General features: G+C 45.0%; 1 protein-coding gene across 1 annotated transcript in view; it reads right to left on the bottom strand.

Moving 5' to 3' along the window:
• The window catches only part of CHAF1A (chromatin assembly factor 1 subunit A), a gene marked incomplete at its 3' end in the record, with an annotated part of 442,221 nt that overhangs the window by 23,988 nt on the left and 395,365 nt on the right, over positions 1 to 22,868 (bottom strand). The window contains exon 12 of the mRNA XM_082246912.1: positions 3,169 to 3,647. Within this exon, the coding sequence (XP_082103038.1) occupies positions 3,169 to 3,647 (479 nt within the window). The remainder of the gene's footprint in view (positions 1 to 3,168; positions 3,648 to 22,868) is intronic.

Genomic DNA, 22,868 nt, shown 5'->3' with positions numbered 1-22,868 from the left:
GAGATATTTCACCAATTGTGCCTTCATTGGGGCACCCCGGATATAGATCTGTTGGCATCTCGGCTCAACAGGAAGGTGCAGAGGTTTGTAGTTCGCTCCCGCGATCCTCTAGCGGACGCAGCAGACGCGCTGGTCGCCCCGTGCGGGCAGTACCAGCTACTGTATGCCTTCCCTCCTCTCAAGTTGCTGCCGAAAATTCTTCGCAGGATAGAGGTGGAGGGAGTTCCAGTCATCCTTGTGATTTCGGATTGGCCCCGTCGGGCCTAGTACGCTGACCTGGTCAGGCTGGTCGCAGACGTTCCTTGGCGACTTCCTCTCAGGAAGGATCTGCTGTCTCAGGAACCGATCTTCCATGCTGTTTTACGATCGCTGGCTTTAACGGCCTGGCTATTGAGACCCAGGTGCTGAAGGACAAAGGGTTGTCAGCTTCAGTTATTCCTACTCTAATTAAAGCAAGGAAAGCGACTTCCAGAAAAGTCTATCATCGCACATGGAAGTCTTCTATCGCGTGGTGTGAATCCCTTGGGTTCCCTCCACGTTCTTACACGGTGGCCCGAATATTGGCCTTTCTGCAAAAGGGGGTTGAGCAGAAACTGTCCTTGAGCACCATCAAGGGTCAGGTTTCAGCATTCGCAATCTTCTTTCAGAAACCTCTGGCTACTCATTCCTTGATGCGGAGTTTCATCCAGGGAGTGCGGCACCTGGCTCCGCCGGTGCGCGCACCCTTGCCGCCCTGGGATCTTAATTTGGTGCTGTCGGTTCTTCAGAAACCGCCCTTTGAAGATATTAGGGAGATTCCCTTGCTATCCTAGAAGGTGGCCTTTTTGGTGGCTATCACTTCTGCACGCAGGGTGTCAGAACTGGCGGCATTATCCTGTCGTTCCCCATATCTGGTGGTTCATAAGGATAAGGTGGTTCTTCGTCTGAATCCATCCTTCCTTCCTAAAGTGGTTTCAGAGTTTCATCTGAATGAGGATATTGTGTTACCTTCCCTGTGTCCTAAGCAGAGCCATCCTTGGGAGTTTGCATTTCACTCCCTGGATGTGGTTCGGGCGATCAGGCTACACTTGACTACTACGAACTCGTTTCGTAAGACTGATTCACTTTTTGTGATCACAGATGCCCTAGAAAGGGGTTGCCTGCTTCTGCCGCGACCATCTCTAGATGGATCAGACAGAAGGTGGTACAGGGTTATTCTATTAAGGGTCGGGATTCTCTGTTCCTTCTTAAGGCGCACTCCACTCGGGCGCTTAGTGCTTCCTGGGCCTTCCGCCATCAGGCGTCAGTGGTTCAGGTTTGCAAGGCGACTACCTAGTCGTCGGTTCATACCTTTACAAAATTGTATAAGGTTGATGTGCTGGCATCGGCGGATGCCTCTTTTGGCCGCAAGGTTCCTGCAGGCCGCTGTTTGAGGAGACCGTTGGTCTACCTCGAAGGTTTGTTGGGTTTTTCACTTGGGTCTCATCTTTTTGCTCGATGAGTCCTTGATGCTTCTGGTTGGCTCCGGTTGGGCCTTCTGGATTGGATTTTGATTTCCATTATCCCACCCCTCATTTGTGGCACTGCTTTGGGACGTCCCAATTTGATATTAATCAAAGAGGACTCCGTCTGTCAATGAGCAACAGAGAAAAATGGATTTTTGTAAGATCTTACCGTAAAATCCTTTTCTCTTAAGCTCATTGACAGACGCAGTACCCGCCCCTCTATTCTGAGTTGGGTTGAGTTAAATTCTCTGACACTGCTTTGTGACATAACTGACATCCTGTAGCAGGAAGTGAGAGGATATACCCTCTGGGACTGCCCCTAAGGTGTGGCCAGAACGTTTTCTTCTGCCTAGTGTCCTACTCCTGTAGAGGGCAGTATAACCCAATTTGATATTAATCAAAGAGGACTGCATCTTTCAATGAGCTTAAGAGAAAAGGATTTTACGGTAAGATCTTACAAAAATCCATTTTTCTTGTTTACTGGTCTGTCCCAGTACACTTTGTATGCATAGTAGCTGTACTGGGCTTATTTTCTACGGGCACCTTCCCCTGGTGAGAACTCGCCAGGCTAGGTCTCACCTTTTCACCTACTTTTGAAGGGAATACTTCTCTTCTGTGGAGAGAGGTCTTCAGGGACTGGAAATATCAGGATTTCGACAACCATTGTCCTGGACCTGTTGTGCACTACAATCAATTGTACGGTGCTGCACAACTGTAACTGAGGCTGAGCACAAGAAGCAGGCCCAGTGGAAAAGGCAACATTACATGCTGACCCTGCATCTTCCAAATGGCTGGCTCTGGGTACAGTATCCCAAGGTGCTTTTGAGGGGCAACTGATCTGGCAGTTCCAATCATATCTCAGTAGAGATTGTCAATCCTTTAAAAACCCTTTTGCTTCCAGGTCTGTATGTCGTACGGACCTGACTGATTCATTCTCATCTAGGCTGAGACACTATTAATATTATTGATTACAGCCTTTCACTAATTTTATCATTTATACATTAGCGCGAGGGAATTCTCTTAATTTTTATTTTTGCAATCCTAAATTAATACCTATAAGGGGCTTTTGAAGAGTCACCTATTATAGGGTACTGAATATTGTCGCCATTTCACGGACGCCCGCAAATTTAAGGTTAGACATGTTGGGTATTTACTCAGCGCAACCTCGTCTTTTATAGCTTACCAAAAATGTGTGTAGTTTATTGCATTTATTTGCCATATAATTCACTTGAGTGTGTTTTGTACTGACATTTTGCGTTCCCTAGACCTTTGCGGTAATAACCCATGAAGTATAAAATTGCAACTACCAATATACTAGGGTGTCTTGCTTGAGAAAATATATAAGGTTTGGGGGTTTTGCGTAATCTGCAGGCCGAAATGTTTTTTTTAAAATGTGTGCAAAAAACGCAAAAACTGCAGCAAAAGGGTTAGGGACACTAGCAAAAAAACTGAGGATTGCTGGGAGTGGACAACATAGGCTGTCCCCAACAATTTTGTTTTGTTTGCCAGTGTCCTCATAGAAAACATTTTCAAGATTCAAAGAGCCTGCATTGCACAATGAAAAAGTTTTGATTTGGCATGATCTGTAGTATACAGTATACATGATTATATATATATATATATATATATATATATATATATATATATATATATATATATTTTTTTTAGAAAAACAATTACTTACATTATTAAACGATCCTATTATAGCAGTTTTTTTCATAAACTTCGTGATGGGCATACTGCCAGCAGATTTTCTCTTGCCTGATGTAGGCGTTGCTTGTGTCTGTCCACCAATGCTTAGGATTTCATCTCTGCTGGGCAAATTCAACTGGGTGACATATGTCCACTGACATGGTACAGGAAGACTCTCTTGCTGAAAGCTTTTCAAAAGGTCACTGTGCACATACCAACACAAACGATGATCTGGCCGTTTTTCATACACAGAATTCTCAGAAATTATACGTTTCAATCGTGCTTTGGAAGGTATATTAATACTGCTGGGCACCTGGTGACAAGCGTTTGGACTAGTGGATTCTGTTATTGCAATGTTGCTACCATCACCCAAAGAAATGATGCCACGTCTGCAACACTCTTGAAACTCCTGGATAATTAATTTGCTTCCATTGACATTTCCATGAAGCAAGGGGAGAAGATGCATAAGAACTGCAGAAAAGAAAAAACACTTCAATAATTTTGGCAAAAAAAAAAAAACACATTAAAGTCCAGATTAATGCAACAGTTTAAATAACCTTATCCTTGATTTCTCGTAGACACGAGAAAGCAATTGTTTTGATGTAAACCGATAAATTCAGTGTGGATAGAAAATCTTTTTTTATGTAATCCTACAATTTAGAGTTTTGTAAACATAGTATGAAATAAACTTGAATCCATTAGGCTATAGACTGGAAGTTAAAGTGGTATTAAACCCAAAAACATGTAAATATGTATTAAATTTTAGTGACCTCTACACTTCCAGGGCTCCTACTGACCACTCGGACATGCATTCATTCCTACAGACAGTAGATTTCCCGACGTCATCTCCTGAACAGATCGCGATCCTGGAGGCGCCGCTCACCGAGGGCGAGATTGCGGAGGCCGTGTCCAGATTTCCCAGATCAAAGTCCCCGGGTCTAGACGGACTCCCGGTGGAGTTTTTCTGAACTCCTGTTACCCAAACTACTTGCCCTTTTTAATCAGCTCTGAGGATCGGGAGTTGCTCTCCTCTATGAGAGAGGCGCTAATAGTGTTGATCCCTAAACCGGGCAAGGATCCCCACTTTCCGGAGTCGTATCGTCCTATTTCCCTCCTCCAAGTGGATGTAAAGATTCTTGCTAAGATCCTGGCTCTCCGCCTTAACCAAGTAATACTTACACTTGTCCACCCCGACCAGGCGGGCTTTATGCCGGGTAGAAACACCTCCTTTAACTTACGTAGATTGTTCATGAACCTCCAAGCTAAACATGACAACTCGGGTAGGAGGGTGGTGGTGACTCTGGACACGGCCAAAACCTTTGACTCGGTGGAATGGTCCTTCTTGTGGGCATGCCTCGGGAGATATGGCTTTGGACCCAGATTTATACGTTGCGTACAGTTGCTATACAATGCTCCGGTTGCAAAAGTTCTGGCTAATGGTTGGACTTCGTCTGAGTTTCCTCTGTCTAGGGGCACCCTTACAGAAAAGATCAATATGTATGCTGATGATACCCTGCTCTATCTGGAGGACCCAGACTCCTCTCTGTTGACAGCCCTTTCCCTCATAGAGCGATTTGGAAGCTTTTCGGGCCTCCAGATTAATTGGGATAAATCACAAATTCTCCCTATCGATGGTACCCCTTCCGCTGTGATCTCTGCGAACCCCGCCCTTAAATGCGTTTCCCGCTTTACGTATTTGGGGGTCCAATTACGACATGCCCACAGGATTATGTCACAGACAATGTCCAACCCCTGTTCCCCCTGATAAAGTCTAAAATCCAGGTATGGTCTAAATTACCGTTCGGGGTCATGGACAGAGTAAACCTGATTAAAATGGTCCTTCTCCCTAAAGTACTGTACGTTGTGTGGCATTCCCCCGTATATTTAGCCCTGAAACACTTCAAACAACTGGAGTCCCTTCTCAAGGCCTTTGTTTGGGGATCGAGTAGGCATAAGATTTCTTGGAGGAAACTTAAGAACCCGATGGACTTGGGCAGCCTGGCGCTCCCTGATTTCAATCTCTACTATCTGGCGTCGCAGCTCTCCCAGTTATTTCACATAGACAAGACTGATAGGGAACGGTTTCTAACCCTATTGTGCTCTAGTTGAACCTGCCACTCTCGAGACCCGTTGACTGTCATACTGCGGGGCACCAGAGGGATGGAGGAGAGGTTGGACCCTAAATCCCTGCTCTTTCATTACAGCCGGGTTTGGGAAGTGGTGATGCACAGACTGCAGGGCCCCTACCTTCATGATTTTACCCCCTTGTGGCACAACAATTTACTTCAGGAGTTCTGCATGCTTCCTGACTCCTCATTGTGGAGCGGGCGGGGTGTATTCTTCCTGAAACATATCCTGGCGGGGGGCGCCCTAAGGTCTTATGCTGACATGCGGGAGCAGTTTTCTCTCCCAGCCCATATGCACTATAGATATTTACAGCTGGCCCACGTGTTCCGCACCCAGTTTTCGACAGCTCCGCCTAACCTGGAATCTGCTTGCTCTTGGAGTTGATCAAGTGCCAGGAGCCTTCCCACTTGATCTCCCTTTTCTATGCCAAACTCCACAAGCCCTCCTCCACTGAGATAGCTTATGGGCTTAAGACTCGCTGGACCCGGGATGTGGGACCTATTGAGGATGAGGAGTGGGGGGAGGCACTAGAGACCTGTCAGAAGGTGTCCCCGAAATTGTCTGATAGACTTACCCAGACGCTTGTTATACATCAGGCCTACCTTACACCCCTTCGGATGTCCAGATACCAACCTGATTGGGATCCTGTCTGTCCAATGTGCCAGGCGGCTGGAGGCACCTTTTTCCACTTGCTCTGGAGTTGTTCACAGCTCCGGGGCTACTGGCAACAGGTGGTAGCCTTTCTACATGACAAGATGGGGTCTCCGCTACAACTGGACCCCAAGCAGTGTCTCCTGGGTATATACCCTGATGGGGATATGAATAAGTTTTATGTCCATATTCTTGCAGGAGATGCTGTTTGTGGCTAGGAAACTGATAGCTAGGACTTGGATATGCAGCGATCCCCCAACCTTGGCTAGGTGGATACGTGAGGTGAATACCAATATTCCCTTTCACAAATTGCTCTATAAACACAGGGGATGTCCCGCGAAGTTCGATAAAATTTGGGACAGGTGGATGAGTTGTCCAGACACTAATGTATAAGTTTGTTCCGAATACTGCCCGCCTTACATGGTTTCTGTCTTTATCTTCATGCACCACTACCGACCTATATTGGCTAGCACTAACCGGTTACATAGTAGGTGAGGTTGAATAAAGACAATAGTCCATCCAGTTCAACCTGTGTAGGTGTGTGTGACTGTAATCATCTAACATAGCCCTCAATCTCCTGATCCTTGAGATGTAAGTCTAAGAGTCTTTTGAAAGTCACCATACTACCCGCAGAAACCACCTCTTGTGGTAGACAATTCCACAATCTTGTAGCCCTAACAGTAAAGAACCCCCCACGTTGCCTGAGGTTAAAACGCTTCTCCTCTAATCGCATTGTATGTCCTCGAGTCCTCATGCAATTCCTTCGAATGAACAGCTTTTCTTCTAAGCTGAGATCCCCATTAAGATATTTATAAATTGCTATCATGTCCCCTCTCAGACGTCTTTTCTCCAGGGAAAATAAATCGAGCGATTGCAGCCGCTCTTCATAGGTAAAGGTCCTCCAACCCCCTAATCAGTTTAGTTGCCCTTCTCTGGACTTTCTCCAGCTCCAACACATCCCTCCTGAGGACTGGCGACCAGAACTGGACAGAATACTCCAGATGCGGTCGGACCAGAGTTTTATAAAGTGGAAGGATTATAGTCTTATCTCTGGAATACATCCCTTTCTTTATGCATGCTAATATTCTGTTGGCTTTGGAAGCTGCCGCTTGGCATTGCATGCTGTTGCCTAATCTATCATCAACTAAGACTCCCAGATCTTTCTCCATTTTTGATTCCCCCAAGGGTTCCCCTCCTAACGTGTATTGTGTTTTTATGTTTTTGGTCCCCAAGTGCAAAACCTTACACTTCTCCACATTAAACCTCATTTGCCATGTCGTTGCCCACTCCGTAATTTTGTCCAGGTCATTCTGTAGGATATCTGCTTCATGCTGTGCAGTTATTGCCCTGGCCAATTTTGTGTCATCTGCAAAAACTGATAACGAACTACTGATCCCTTCCTCAATGCTGTTTATGAATAAATTGAACAAGGTTGGTCCCAGGACTGAGCCCTGGGGCACCCCGCTTACTACCTCAGACCAGTCTGAGTATGCGCTGTTTATTACTACCCTTTGGACACGGCCTTTTAGCCAATTCCGTATCCAAGAGCAAACCCTGCTGTCGATACCTGCAGACCTTATTTTATAAATTAAGCGCTTGTGGGGAACTGTATCAAACGCCTTAGCGAAATCCAAGTACACCACATCCACTGGTCTCCCCCTATCTAGCTCACAGCTCACTTCCTCGTAGAATGCTAAGAGATTGGTTTGACAAGAACGCCCATTTGTAAACCCGTGCTGGTTACTACTGATGATGTTGTTGTCTTTAGCATACTCTACGATATAGTCCCTTATCATCCCCTCCAAAAGTTTACATATTATTGATGTCAGACTGACAGGCCTATAATTTCCCGGGATATGTCTCTGGCCCTTTTTGAATATCGGAATCACGTTAGCCTTCCTCCAATCCCCTGGTACATCTCCTGTCCTAATACTGTCAGCAAAGATCAGGAACAGTGGTCTAGATATAACCATACTGAGTTCCTTGAGCACTCTCGGATGTACGCCATCCGGGCCTGGTGATTTGTTTGTGTTAAGTTTATCCAGTCTTTCCCTGATTTCCCCCTCGGTTAGCCATAGTGGCAAGTCCTGTGTATTACTACTAACCATACAGTCATGGTCAGTGTACCCTTCCTTTTCCTGCGTAAAGACTGACGAGAAAAAAGAATTCAGCACGGTTGCTTTTTCAGTGTCCTCTGTAACCATCCTCCCATCATCGTTAATTATGTGTGCAATATGCTCTGCCCTAGTTTTTTTGCTGTTGATATATTTAAAGAATTTCTTTGGGTTTTTTTTTTACTATCTTCCGCTATTTGTCTCTCAAAGTTGATTTTAGCCATCTTGATTTCGTGTTTACACTTCTTATTTTCCTCCTTGTATTGTTGGAAGGCCGATACTGTGCCCGATACTGTTGTACTCTGTATACCTGCATTTTGGCTGTTGCCCTTCCCAATCTTTATTTACTGTACACTGTGTTGTTGTACTTGCTCAGTTTCTCTTTTACTGAGCTATTTTAATTGTACTGCACTAAAGTTTTCAATAAACTCACTGTTTGGAAAAAAAAAAAAAAATGTATTAACCACCTGCCGCCCGCTCTATAGCCGATAGACGGCTACAGCGCGGACTCGAATTTCCGGGAGGCCATCTTTAAACAGCCTCCCAGTGACAGGCTCCCCGCGCGTTCCCGCAAGCGCGCATCGGGGAAAATCTGTGTCGGCCGTGTCCCTTGGACACAGCCAATCACAGATCGTGGTAAATGGCCAATCACAGCGGCCATTTACCACGTGATCGGACCGTGCAATGAGAGATGATCTCATATGTAAACATATGAGATCATCTCTCATCGCCAGCTCTCCCTCCTCACACAGACTGCAGTGTGAGGAAGAGGAGAGCCGTCAGCGGTAAGGGGAACACAGAGGAATGTAATCAGGGCACTGATCACCAGTGCCCTGATTACATAAGAGAAAAAAAATGCCATAACTGCCCACAGTGCCCGCCATCAATGCCCATAGTGCTGCCAGTCAGTGCCCATCAGTGCCTGCTCATCTAGGCACCGATGGGCACTGACTAGCAGCACTATGGGCACCGAGTGTGGGCACGGATGGTGCTGCCCATCAGTGCCACCCGTCAGTACCCATCAGTGCCGCCTCTCAGTGCCGCCTCTCAGTACGGCATATCAGTGCAGCCTATCAGTGCCCATCAGTGAAGGAGAAAAAATTATTTTCAAAATTTACTCAGAAAATAAGAAAAACTTTTTTTTTCAAAATTTTCTGTCTTTTTTCTTTTTTTTTTAGTAAGAAATAAAAAAACCCAGAGGTTATTAAATACCACCAAAAGAAAGCTCTATTTGTGTGAAAAAAATTATAAAAAATTCATATGGGTACAGTGTAGCATGATCGCGCAATTGTCATTCAAAATGTGAGAGCGCTGAAAGTTGAAAGTTGGCCTGGGCAGGAAGGGGGTATAAGTGCCCAGTAGGCAAGTGGTTAAATAACAGTTCACCAATTCTTAGATGTAGTGGCTGCATTAGTTTATTTTTTTATTTTTTTTCTCTTTATTTTTACCTGGTGATCAAAACAAAGTCTGTTATTTTTCAACTTACTTTACCAAGCTAAGCTGTTCAGACAAAGGCCAAAAAAGAAAAAAATTCTACAGCCACATCTAAAAACTGGTAAGCTGCAATTATATTTTTGTTTTTGGGTTTTATACAACTCTATGATAGGCAACCATTCATAGAGTATACAGGTAAGCGGCCACACACTAGAAATCTCTTAACACTAACTTGGGATTGCATGTATTTTTAGTATTGCAGCACCTTTGCATTCACGCTGCAGCTAACCTGCTATGAGAAAGTGTAGGGCAAAGAGGTCTATGGGCACAGGAAGTGCTATTTTTCAGGAGAAAAATGTAAGATAACATGATACTGTTCTAGCAGAAAAAGAAATTTGAGAAGTTTCCGGTAACAGCTGCAGCCATCATCCGGGTACAGCCACCTCAACCCGAGGACATATGGGTATGACCTAAGGGTTTGAAGTGGTTAAAGCAATCAACCATTTCTCCTGATAAGAGTAATGCAAAGAAAGTGTGAAGAGATGATTGTTTATTCTATACACAAGCCACCTTCAAGATTTTATGCTCGTATGACACATACCTGTGTACAGCCATTCTGTACTATGGGTGGTTATACACTGCAGCGGTGCTTCCCAGGGCGTATACATTGGCGATTTAACTTGCCAAAACTAGAATAAACTTTTGCACATTCCTACCTATATCTGCTCTGAAGAAATAAGCTCTGTTAGCCTGTTCTGTGCACTGTGAGTAGGAGTACCTAATTTTAATCTGCTGGTGCACTTTTAAGAGTTCTGATAAGCTGCAGTGTCTGCATCTATTTAGAAGTGAATAACCCTTAGCGTGTACCCCACCAAAATTTTTTTTTTTTTTGCATTAGATGCTAAACCCCCCCTTTCTTGTAGATTAGTCCCTTTCACAGCCACCCTTTCCTTACACCCCACACCTTTACATCACATTTCCCTCATCCAAATCATAGCCCTTCTCCAACCTTTCCAATCCTACCTTACACAGCAGTTGGTAGGAATAAGGAAGGGCATGTTTGGACAGAGGGCGGGACTGCCCAACTTTTCCTGTTAATCAGGTGATTGGTTGCTAGGACTGCCCCACGCCCTAGCAACAAATCACCAGCTTGTAAACTTGAAAAGTGGCGTACACCAGTGGTTTTACAGAAAATTACAGCTCTGCATTTTAAGAATGGTAGTTTTTATTACCATTAAATGACAATATTGCTTGTGTGCCAACTGTATATGCTAAATTTTCATTTCTAATTTGCTGTATTTTTCTTGTATGAAAGTGGAGGTCCATGTGAGTGTAGCCGACCTCCCTGGGGCTGCAAGAGAAATGTGGACTCCAGATTAAAAACAGAAGGATAATCCAAATGGTAGACAAAGCCAAGCAAAATTTTCAAAGAGACAAGCTGAACACCATGGTCAAAGTAAATCAGTGGTGTGATCAAACAATCTGCTGCTTTTTGAGGGAAACCTCAGACGTGATATGAATAAATCATATCCCTCTATAGTGTGTACATGTCTTAACCACTTCAGCTTCAGAAGGTTTACCCCCCCCCCCCATGACCAGGCAATTTTTTTGATACGGCACTGCATTGCCTTAACTGACAATTGCGATACCCAAATAAAATCAATGTCCTTTTATCCCACAAATTGAGCTTTCTTTTGGTGGTATATGATCACCTCTGCAGTTTTTATTCTTTGCACTATAAAGAAAAAAAAAATTATATATATATATATATATATATATATATATATATATATATATATATATATATATATATATATATATATATATATTTCCTTTTACTTTCTGCTATAAAACATACCAAATAAAAAAAAATAATAAAAAAACAAAAATCAAATTAATCGGCGAATATGTATTCTGCTACATGTTTTAGGTAAAAAAAAATCCCAATAAGTGTATATCGATTGGTTTGCGCAAATGTTATAATGTTTATATTTTTTTTTTCTACTAGTAATGGCAGCGATCAGCAACTTCTAGCAGGACCAAAACATTGCAGTGGACAAATCAGACACCAAGTTACACTTTTTGGGGTCCAGTGACACCAACACAGTGATCAATGCTAAAAAAATAGCCAATGTCACTGTACTGACACTGGCAGGGAAGGGGTTAACATCAGGAGTGATCAAGGTGGTAAATGTGTCCCTAGGGAGTGCTTTCTGACTGTGTGGAGGATGCTTGTACTGTGCTTGACAGGATCTCTGTCTTCACTTGTCACAGAACGGCGATCTGCCTTGTTTACATTGGCAGACCGCCATTCTCCCTCTTGGGACCCGCTCATTAGCTCCCGCTGTATCCAGTCACAGCGGGAGACTGTTGCCAGCAGCGCGCCACAAACCTGGAAGAGGCAATCATATACAGGTATGCGATTTCGCCTGTGGGAGCTGCCGCCCTGCAGTATATATACGTGGGGCGGTCAGCAAGTGGTTAATCCAGAACACCAAGTGCTGCTTCGTTCCTCTACTGTCCGCATTAATCACTTCTGACAAGTTTTTCTGAAACCAAGAGAAAAGGCGATGAAAGGGAGCTCCAGCTGATTGACAGCCTACACTCTGTTCTTGTGTGCTGTATGAAGGGAGGTGTCTGGGCTCCCTCAAATAAGTTTTCAGAGCTCTCCTCCCTGATCTTTATGAGTTATGTTTTAGGGCTGCTTTGCTAATGTCCGCTAAACCAATCTTTTGCTTTGGAGGCAGTCCATCGCGTAGTCACACCATATATTCTATTATGAATGAAGGTTAAACACCTGCAGTGTGACCCCCCAATGCTTACCTAAGCATGGTCCAGTAATGTGCACAAGAACAGCAGCTCTCCTGAGTGTCTCCCTCCTCACTGGGTGACTGAACTTTGACACAAAGCTCAAGTTTTGTCACAGTTTGAGCTGCAGGCAGCTCAGTTTGTCACAAAGAACAAAAATTGAGGGGTGGGTGCTGTGTCAGTCAATGATCTCAAAGGGATTTTATTGTAACAAAAAAGAAAAACTTCTTACGTTAATTGATGGACTAAGCTCTTCAATAATTCTTGACCATAGGGAAGTCCCACAGCGGCATAGCAATAAGGGGTGGAAATTCAGGGAAGAACATGCAACACCCAAGACGACCCTAAAGGAGGAACAAATAACCTCAAACTACTGGCTGTAAAACATTGAGGCCGAAACACGCAGTCGAAGATAACCAAACATGACATTTGTAAAACTTGGTAAGGGTTTGCAAACTTGAGACACAGACGACCGATACTGAAAGGCCCAGGAAGCACTAATCGCCCTGGTAGTGTGCCATAACAGGAAAGGAAGGAACTCGACCCTTAATTGCATAAGCCTGGACAACTGTCTGCTTGATCCTTATCCCTGTGTAAATCCAAATAGGTAGACCTACAGGACAGGCTGTCCGCTATGATACATGGTATGAGGAAGTGATTGCAACCAAAAAAAGGCAACCTTCTTGGAAGATCCCGAATATTCTCATATTGAGGCGTTTTAGGGACCGAAAGAACCAGGTTCAGGTCCCACGGCAGCAATGGAGATTCTACTAGAGGAGCTACATGCAGAACCCCTTGAAGTACGAATCAAGGGGTAAATGGCCAGAGGGCACTGAAAGATAGTGGCAAGGGCAGAAACCTGGCCCTTAAAAGGTACTCAAGACAAGCTTTTGAGTAGTGCCCTGCTGAAGGCTGAGGTGGCAAGATGGTTGCTTATAACAAAATGACATTATCTGAGTTTATCTCCATTTTACATGCACACTTGCAAAAAGCCATAAGTAAATCTGAGGACTGCTGAAACATTTGGTCTGGAAATGGGGAACTTATCTGTTTGGAAATGGGGAACTTGGGGACCCCCTGAAAAAAACCAATCACAAGACTATTAACTAACTCTGAGCTTGATGAAGTTTCTACTAACCTTTGATTGGTGACACCATATTTTTGATACAACCTACTTTATACAAGTTATATTGTGTATTTAATCTGAAACATGGAAAAATAAAATGTTTATTAAAAGACACAATAAGTCGGCGCACAATAGAAGAAATCTCAGAAAAGACTCCGACCGAGTCAACCAATGTCAGAATCACAGCGAGACGTCTCAAGGTAAAAGATGATGAAAAAAAGGGGTATCAACTATATATACTAATATAAAAACAGACCAAATAAATACTCTAAGCGGATAAAAGATCAGCAGGTTAAAAAACGTAAAAAAATCAAATCTTGTAGGCTAATCCGATTCCTAAAAAATCCCTATATAAGTCTGAGGTGTATGAAGGTAGGGAAAATTATATCCTACTTGCAAACAACTTCCATAAGGTCAATCTATAAACAAAGGAGATATAAGACGACATATATGATGCGAATCCTCAAATTAATCCAAATCCGATTCCTTGACACTAATCATAAAATTCTAAAATATCAGTTCCCAGTAGAATAAAAACCTCCTTTCTTAAAACGACAATATGAGATGAAACGACCTTGATGGTCGCAACAGCCAACTGAATCGCAGTAATAGTACGCTAATTCACAAATAATCTCACAAATAGATCGATGATGCATGTGTAACCAAAGGACAAATAAATGTATATATAGTGCTGTGATGTATCAATAAATAATTATCATAAGATATCAAGTAAAAATAAATATCTAAAAATGTGTAAAAAATAAATACGTGTACAATCCTGATAAATAATTCCAAGTGCATAAATCAATCTGGTGCAGTGATCAAAGTAAATATAAATCAATAATTCTATGTGCACTCAACAGTCAGTGTGCATAAAAGATATATATATATATATATATATATATATATATATATATATATATATATATATATATATATATATTATATAGACAAATCTTGCTCATATATTGGCACCTAAGTAGTTACATAGCAGTGAGGATAATCACTCTATGTTCAATATCTGGGTAGAAAAAAGGGTTTTTTTCAAAACAGATTGTATATATCTTTTGTAATGTCCCTTAAGGTAAGGAGTATAGATACATCTATATTCATTTCTATTCCCCATCTCCTTTTTCTTCTGGGTATAATTGGGAGCCTGGGCAAAAAACCCCTCCCCTCAAAAAAATATGTATGAATTCTTGAAAATGGAATGGTTTCAAAAAACTTAATTTCCATTGAATAATTTGGGATATTTTTCCCGCTTTTCCCCTTTATTGGGGGAATGAAAATAGAGGAAAGTTTCAAATAATGGGCAGCAAGCCCCAATCCTTCCATTAGGGCAATCACTACAATATTAAGTGATAGAATACCCTTATCTTTTCATCTACAATACAAAGAAAATAAGGATGAATTATCTTTGAAAAAACAAATGTTATTGGTGTATATCTCCTTGCTCACCAGGAAAAGTTTTCAACTGGAATAAATATGTGCTTTTAAAATGTTAAATTGACTGTATTGTGTGTATGTTATCATTACAGGCATGTAGTTTCTATGCAGTTGCTGATCGAGCCTATCAGGGCGGAACTTCCTTTGGCACCTGAGCGGACTATGGAGGCAGATCCTGCTTTTCCGTAGTCCAATCACCCCCGTGACATAGCGGTGAGCTTCTGCGGGGTGTCCCCGCACTGGTTTGATCACGATGCCCGGTGGGAGTGGCCGGGGCGGTGACGTCATCTGACGAACCGCCCGGGATCCACGCCATTTAAGGGCGCCGGATACGCACCCTTGTATGGCGGCGGTTCCCCATCTGGTGAGGACTGTGTAAACTGTGGAGAAGCTCGGCACGGGGTAAGTTTGCTACACACCAGTATGTGCTTTTAGTCACCGCTTACTATATTGCTCATGAGCCTTTTTCACATCCCAATTTTACCTCGTTCTACAGCCTCCAAACGACCATAGGAGATATGCCCTACACCAGGGCTCGACAATTCCCGGGCGCCAGGTCGCATTGGCGACTAGAAACCGAGTCCGGGCGCCTAGGATTTCAGCATCTGCTGCCGCTCTGTGATGCAGAGATTTGAAATCCCCACGGCTCCTATCCATAATTCTCTGTGTACTTACAAGAGGCATTTTAATTGGTCAGCACCGTCACATGGACGGCGCTAACCAATCAGAACCGGCTGCCTCTTCTCCACTTTCAGCACATCCATAGGACGCACTGCTCGACTCTGTCAGCCCTCCTCGTTGCGGTCACCCAGCACACATCCATCTGACATCAGGTAAGAGTGCTGGGTCCGCGGCTGAGCGGTGTGTGAGCAGGGCCGGACTTGGGGCCACTATGGGCTGCTGCAGCCAGGGCCGCTCGGTACAAGGGGAGGGCGGATAATTTTATTGTAGAAAGGGGGGGGGGGCGCAGAGCAGGTGAAGTGCTGACAGTGTGTTAACTATTTTCTGGGCAACAAGTGACTTCCGCCGGGCGCCGGTCGCGCTACAACACTGCAGAGCCATAAGGAGGATGTGCCGAGTGCACTCCTGCACTCGGCACAAGCCTAGGACCCGTTCTTCACTTAGCTGTCAGGCAGAGCCACAGGGTAATCTCCGCCTGACAGACGCTTACGAGTCCCGGCAAGGCGCGACGTCACCGGGAGGCGGGATCGGAGAGGACCATAGAGAGCCGCCGGGAAGGAATCATCCAGCCAGCCAGTGCATCCGAAAAGTAAGCAGATTCAATACAGTTGAATTGGCATACTCTGGGTGGTGGTGGGGGCAGAGGTTATATAATTACCAATGGTAATATGCAGCATGAGGGGGTTAATGTATTGCCACTGGTCACTAATGCATTAGTGACCAGTGTCAGAAAATGAACCCCTTTGTGCTGCATTAGTGGCATTAGTATCAGTGTTCATTAGTATCAGTGTTCATTTATGCTGCAGCATGTAGGGGTTTATAAACACTACCACTAATGCAGCACAAAGGGTTAATTTTCTGACACTGGTCACTAATGCATTAGTGACCAGTGGCAATACATTAACACCCTTCATGCTGCATTTTACAAAGTCCGCCCTGTGTGTGAGGTGGGGAAATGGTGCACCAGGTCATGGCTCTGCACTGAATTTCATGTGTCAGCCGCTCCCCATCCCACTGCTCCAGCCTGCCTGTGCTTCACTGCATCCTCAGCCCCTGGGGGAGGTGGGAATGCAGACTGAGCCCATCCGGCCATGGCTAAGGGAAGGGAACCACCTACAATTAGTTGGGGGGCACAGTTTACCTCTTATTGGCCAGGTGTGGGAGCCCTCCCCCATAGACATGTGTGTGGGGGAGCAGAGCAGGCCATTTTCTGAGTGTATAGGAGGAAGGTGGAGGTGGGGGAGTGTCACACTTCTGGAGAATTCTTCTGTACACACCATAGAGCTGTACGTATACACATCTGCCTGAGACATTCACTCTCTCCCACTCCCCTCTCTTTCCTTCTCTCTCTCACCCCCCCCTCCCCTTCTTTCCATTTCTTTGCCTTTTTCTTTCTTTTTTTTTTCTGGGCGTGGGGCAGCTATTTTTTTAAAAAAACTGGCTAACTTTTTCAGCTGGCTCCTAGATTCAAAGAAAATTTGTCAACCCCTGCCCTACACAATAGGCTCTCTCCTATACAGTGTCTGGTGAGCATTTAAATAAACTATCTCTGGCTTTCTTACCCTATGTGCACTTACTATATTCTGGGGCACTCTATTTCCTTTTCTCTCTGGGATACCTGCGGCATGTGCATTTATACTAGGCATTATGAGGCACCTATTCTGCTCACATACACCTCAGGTCACTCCTCTACAAACATGCATGTACTGAATTGGATATTATCATGGGACTCTATCTATGGGCTTTAAGGGGGAAGGAATTCTACCCATATCCCCTCCAATGATCGATCAAATATAAATTAATGAAACATGCATGTGGTATTTTGAGTGACCTTTTGGTGCATAAGGGAGCCCCATATACTTGTATGTATGTGGCCCTTCCAATAAGATAAATTCCTGCTTTTCTTCATCTGAACTACCTAAACATCTATGTGGATTTCTATCCAATCTGGGTATATGAATGGCCCTCTCTGTGCTCTTTACCTTATTTAATACATATGCATGCAGCACATGTGTCATTCTATAACGTTTTAACACGTGGGGGTTTGCACACCTGGAAAATCTATACTCCTTACCTTAAGGGACATTACAAAAGATATATACAATCTGTTTTGAAAAAAAACCTTTTTTCTACCCAAATATTGAACATAGAGTGATTATCCTCACTGCTATATAACTACTTAGGTGCCAATATATGAGCTCTCTAAAACGCATAACAGTCCTCCTCGTCAAAAATTTTACGGAATTGAGATATGTGCCTTACTACATAATGTACAGGTATGTATGTCTTCTCTCTTTCATAAAATCTGTAATATAGATACACTATGGCTATAATGAAGAAACGGTGTGGGTCCCCACATACGCTCACTACTGGCAGCCCCATGCTCCCCCCAAAAAAACCCCCCGGACTCTAGATGTAACTCAATATGCAATGATATATTGTGTTGATACAAAATATAAGGACCTGTGTATACATGTAATGTATTTATGTGAAATAAGTGAGAAAAACTGATGTATAATTATATATAAACAATGTAGTGTATATGCAATTTGTCTAAATATTGTCATATTTTTCATGCAGACAAGTCAAATGATATGCTCCAGACGAAGCTTTTTTAATAAGAAAGCGAAACATGTTGAGCAAAGGTCAAACATTGTACGGTGAAAGCTAGTTTACGATCTCAGTTGACCCTGTTGACCCGGCACCTTATTTTTCGGGTATCCGTCGGCAGGAATCTTCTGATACCAAGCATATAGCTTTGAGAATTATATGACTACCAACTGTCTTGTACTCTGAATTGTATGTAAAAATGGATTTTTGTAAAATCTTACCGTAAAATCTGTTTCTCTTAGCTCATTGACAGACGTAGTCCTCGGTGATTCAGCACCTTCGGGTTATGTCGCCTCCACAGGAGTAGGACTAGACAGGAAATAAAATGCTCTGGCCACACCCTAGGGGCAGTCCCCGAGGGTATATCCTCTCTCTCTCTGCCACAGCAAATCAGTTATGTCACAAAGCAGTGTTTAGAGAATTTAACCCAACCCAACTCCAAAAACAGAGGGGCGGGTACTACGTCTGTCAATGAGCTAAGAGAAATGGATTTTACGGTAAGATTTTACAAAAATCCATTTTTCTCTATCGCTCATTGACAGACGTAGTCCTCGGTGATTCAGCACCTTCGGGACGTCCCAAAGCAGTACCACAAATGAGGGGTGGGAGAAATGGAAATTAAATCCAATCTAGAAGGCCCAACCGGTGCCAACTAGAAGTTTTACAATGCTCATCCTCAATGATGAGACTCAACAAAAATCTTTCAACAGAAAAAATCCTCGAGGTGGACCTCCGGTCTCCTCAAATTGCGACCTGCAAAACCTTGCGGCCAAATGAGGCATCCGTCGATGCCATCACATCAATTTTATAAAATTTTGTAAAGGTATGTACCGATGACCAGGTGGCCGCCTTACATACCTGGACCACTGACGCCTGATGGCGAAAGGCCCAGGAAGTACTGAGCGCTCGAGTGGAGTGCGCCCTAACAGGGAACGGAGGACTCCGACCCTTAATAGAATAAGCCTGTACCACCGTCTGTCTAATCCATTTGGCGATAGTCGCGGCAGATGCAGGCAACTCCTTTCTGGGGCCATCCGTGATCACAAAAAGTGAATCCGTCTTACGGAACGATTCCGTAGCCTTCAGGTATACCCTGATTGCCCGAACCACATCCAAGGAATGCAACGCATGTTCCCGATGATGGTTGGGCTGAGGACACAAGGAAGGTAGTACAATATCTTCAGATGAAAATCTGAAACCACCTTTGGAAGAAAGGATGGCTTAGGATGAAGTATTACCTTATCCCTATGAATCACTAAGTATGGGGACTGGCATGATAAAGCAGCCAGTTCTGACACCCTGCGTGCAGAAGTGATAGCCACCAAGAAGGCCACCTTCTGGGATAAAGTAAGCAAGGGAATCTCCCTGATGTTTTCAAAAGGAGGTTTCTGTAGAACCAACAAAACCAAATTAAGATCCCAGGGCGGTAAGGGCGCGCGGACTGGTGGAGCCAGGTGCCGCACCCCCTGGATGAAATTCTGCACCAAGGACTTGGTAGCTAAAGGTTTCTGAAAGAAGATTGCTAATGCTGAAACTTGACCCTTGATGGTGCTCAAGGCTAGTTTCTGCTCAACCCCTTTTTGCAGAAAGGCCAATATTCGAGTCACTGAATAGGTACGTGGAGGAAATCCTAAAGATTCGCACCACGCGATATAAGTCTTCCATGTGTGATAATAGACTCTGCTGGAAGTCGCTTTCCTTGCTTTAATAAGGGTAGGAATGACTGAAGCTGACAACCCTCTGTCCTTCAGTACTTGGGTCTCAATGGCCAGGCCATTAAAACCAGCGACTGTAAAGCACGATGGTAGATTGGTCCTTGAAACGGCAGACACTCCCTGAGACGAAGTTCCCACGGAACGTCCGCGACTAGCAAGTCCAAGTCGGCCAGGCCGGCTTGACGAGGCCAGCCTAGAATTTCTAGGACCACTGGCGCTGATTGGATCTAAACCAGGCGTCCCTAGAGCTATCTGGCCCCGACCATCCGAGAAAGTCTGGTCGTTTTCTGTTCCCACAAATTTATCAGACACCTGATTCCTATCAGGAACGGTGATCTTTCCTGGTTGAACCTCAGGGACCGAAGTCACCTGGCTAGAGGCTTCTTGGTCTGTCTGGTCAACCAGATCCGATTCCTGTGGGGAATTGAGACTAATCTTAGGAAAAGGTAAAGGAAAAGATCTGTTCAGGGAACGGTGACTACCGCTCCCTGTAGTACTTAAATGTTGGAAGGGAAGAATCGCACCGGTAGCAGTAGTCGATGCTCGATCTAATGTCCTGAATACCGGTGAAAACGTCCCCCCACCCTCAAACCGGGTGGGGGCGCACCTTCAGGCTGTGTAATCCTTTGCTTCGGGTTTGGCTGAGTCGGTCCTCTGTTTGTCCGACCAGCCCTTCTTGAACCCTCCTGGAGGAGTCTTGCCTTTCCCGCTTGTTCCAGCCGGGCGTGCAAACCCTTTATGGGCGGTAAAGAAAGGTCCTCGCTTGTTGCGAGGTCCTTTAGCTTTAGCAGCCTGTGGCAAGAAAGTGCTCTTGCCCCCAGTGGCATCCTTAATGATCTCATCTAGGGTGGCCCCAAATAGGCGATTCCCCTGAAAGGGGAGATTCGTCAAGGTCTTTTTGGAACCTAGGTCAGCTGACCAGCATTTTAACCACAGCACACGTCTGAGGATTACTGCTGACATAGATGCATGCCCTAATAGGGGGGTAGCATCCAAGGCTGCGTCACAGACAAACTGTAGCCCTTGTATAATCTGTTCCATCAAATCAGATGTTCCCTGGGGGATATCTTTTCCCCTCAGGTCTTGACGTACCAATCTCGCCCATTCCATTAGTGTCTGGGAAACTAGACCAATAACAATTACTGGTCTAAATGCTGACCCTATCAGGGAGAAGATAGTGCGGGACTCCGCTTCCACCTTCCGATCCACCGGATCCATAAAGGACGAAGTGTCCTCCACTGGGATAACCGTGGCTTTATTCAGCCTGGAAATCGGTGGATCCACCACTGGTGGTACCGTCCATTTCTTAATGAGGGATTCCTCAAACGGATAGCGTCTAGCAATACGCTTGGAAATAGTAAAGGTACGCTTAGAATGCTCCCATTCTCCTTTAATTTTATTACCAAAACACTTGGGTACAGGAAAAACCTTTACCGTTTTGATGGGCTTGTTAGTACCAAAGGGAATCTCTGTTTCAGTTGCCTCTGCCGGTAAAACCTCAAGTCTTAAGGTTTCCCGCACCGCCACAACTAGTGCGTCCACCAATGCTTCTTCCCGAATTATGGCGGAAGAATGAACGTCCTCCTCACTGTCTGAGGGAGGTTTACCTGAGATAACAGCCCTTGCAGAGGGACCTGCAGCTGCAGTGACCATCTCTGAATCTGAGTCAGAGGTGTCAGATGATATAGGGGTAGGCGGGGGTCGCTTTCTTGACCCCCGTCCCTGACAGGCCGTCTCCACCCGAGCCACCAAAGACTCCAAAACTGATGTAAATGCGTCTATACTCTGTGCACCGGCGGGTCCCGTGGTCCCCTCGAGGGAAACAGGTGGGGGTGCTTGTGTGGCAGGGTCCATGATAATTCCAGTTACTACCCGGAAAATTCAATCCAAAAATAAAACTTTTTTTTTTTTTCTTAGACCCCCAGCGCCACAAAGCCCCTCAGTGTTAGCTGCTCCGGGACCCCTATCGAGCGAGAGAGAGAGATAGACCCCCAGGCTCACCACTTGATGCTCAGAGTTTTCCACTGCACTTGTCTCAGCACTGTCTCGAATCGACAGGAAGTCTCTTGGCTGGCTGCCTGGGAAGAAAGGAGGCGGCTCCGCCCCTCCATACGCCTTCTGGCGCCTCCCCTAGCTCCACAAGGTGTTTGGATCACCTCAAACATGGCCGCCCCCATGCTGGAGACACGAGGCTACGCCAAAATGGCGGCCTCGTGCGATCTAGCAAGCAATGGCGGCGGCTGTACCGAATAGCGGCGTGACTACAGAGCATCACAACACCTTCTCTACATGGGGAATTAGCCTGGTCGGCGGTACCGGACCCTGGCGGACCGCATGGCCGTCGGAAGGCCTGCTATTGCTGGAGACCTGACTTGGAAAGCAGTTTACATGTCCGTGGCTTCTGACTGGTAGGATACTTATATTATCACAGTAAGATTACCGTACTGCCACTGATTACAATCTTTTAACATATTTACAATTAGATTGTCAGCTCCCAAACCAAGCCTCCTGGCTTTTTGCACATAAAAATCACACTCAAAGTAGGGGGATCTGTGCCATGTTATAGGATAGAGGGGAACTCATCCTTACCATACAGAGAGGGGCCCGCGTTCACCACAAGACCCGTCAGAGGGAAAGGGGGAACATACTACTCACCATACCGGAACCAGGCGGGCGCCAACTCCTGACAGTACCCCTCTCCACCGGGGCGGGAGGGCTGTCGACCAATACGGACGCCGTGACTCATGGTCCTTGGCGTTTCAGCGAGACGTTTAACTCGCAGGGTCAGTCCCTCCAGTGGGACTATGTCGCGGCCGACCCAGCGCGGAGCTATGGCCTGCACGCGCTCGTAGGCTGAACTGGGGTGACCACCGGATCTCAACATCCAGCCCGTCGCCCAGTTCAGCTTTCTTGCTTGAAGATCTCACAGGAACACTGGAGAAAAAAATCTGTCTAAAAATCTTAAGAAAAAAATCCTGCC

The sequence above is a fragment of the Pelophylax lessonae genome (genome assembly GCF_965119305.1).
Source record: "Pelophylax lessonae genome assembly, chromosome: 1".
Taxonomy (NCBI): Eukaryota; Metazoa; Chordata; class Amphibia; order Anura; family Ranidae; genus Pelophylax; species Pelophylax lessonae.
Note: the sequence above shows the minus strand (reverse complement) of the source record. Positions and strands in the feature narration are given on the sequence as shown.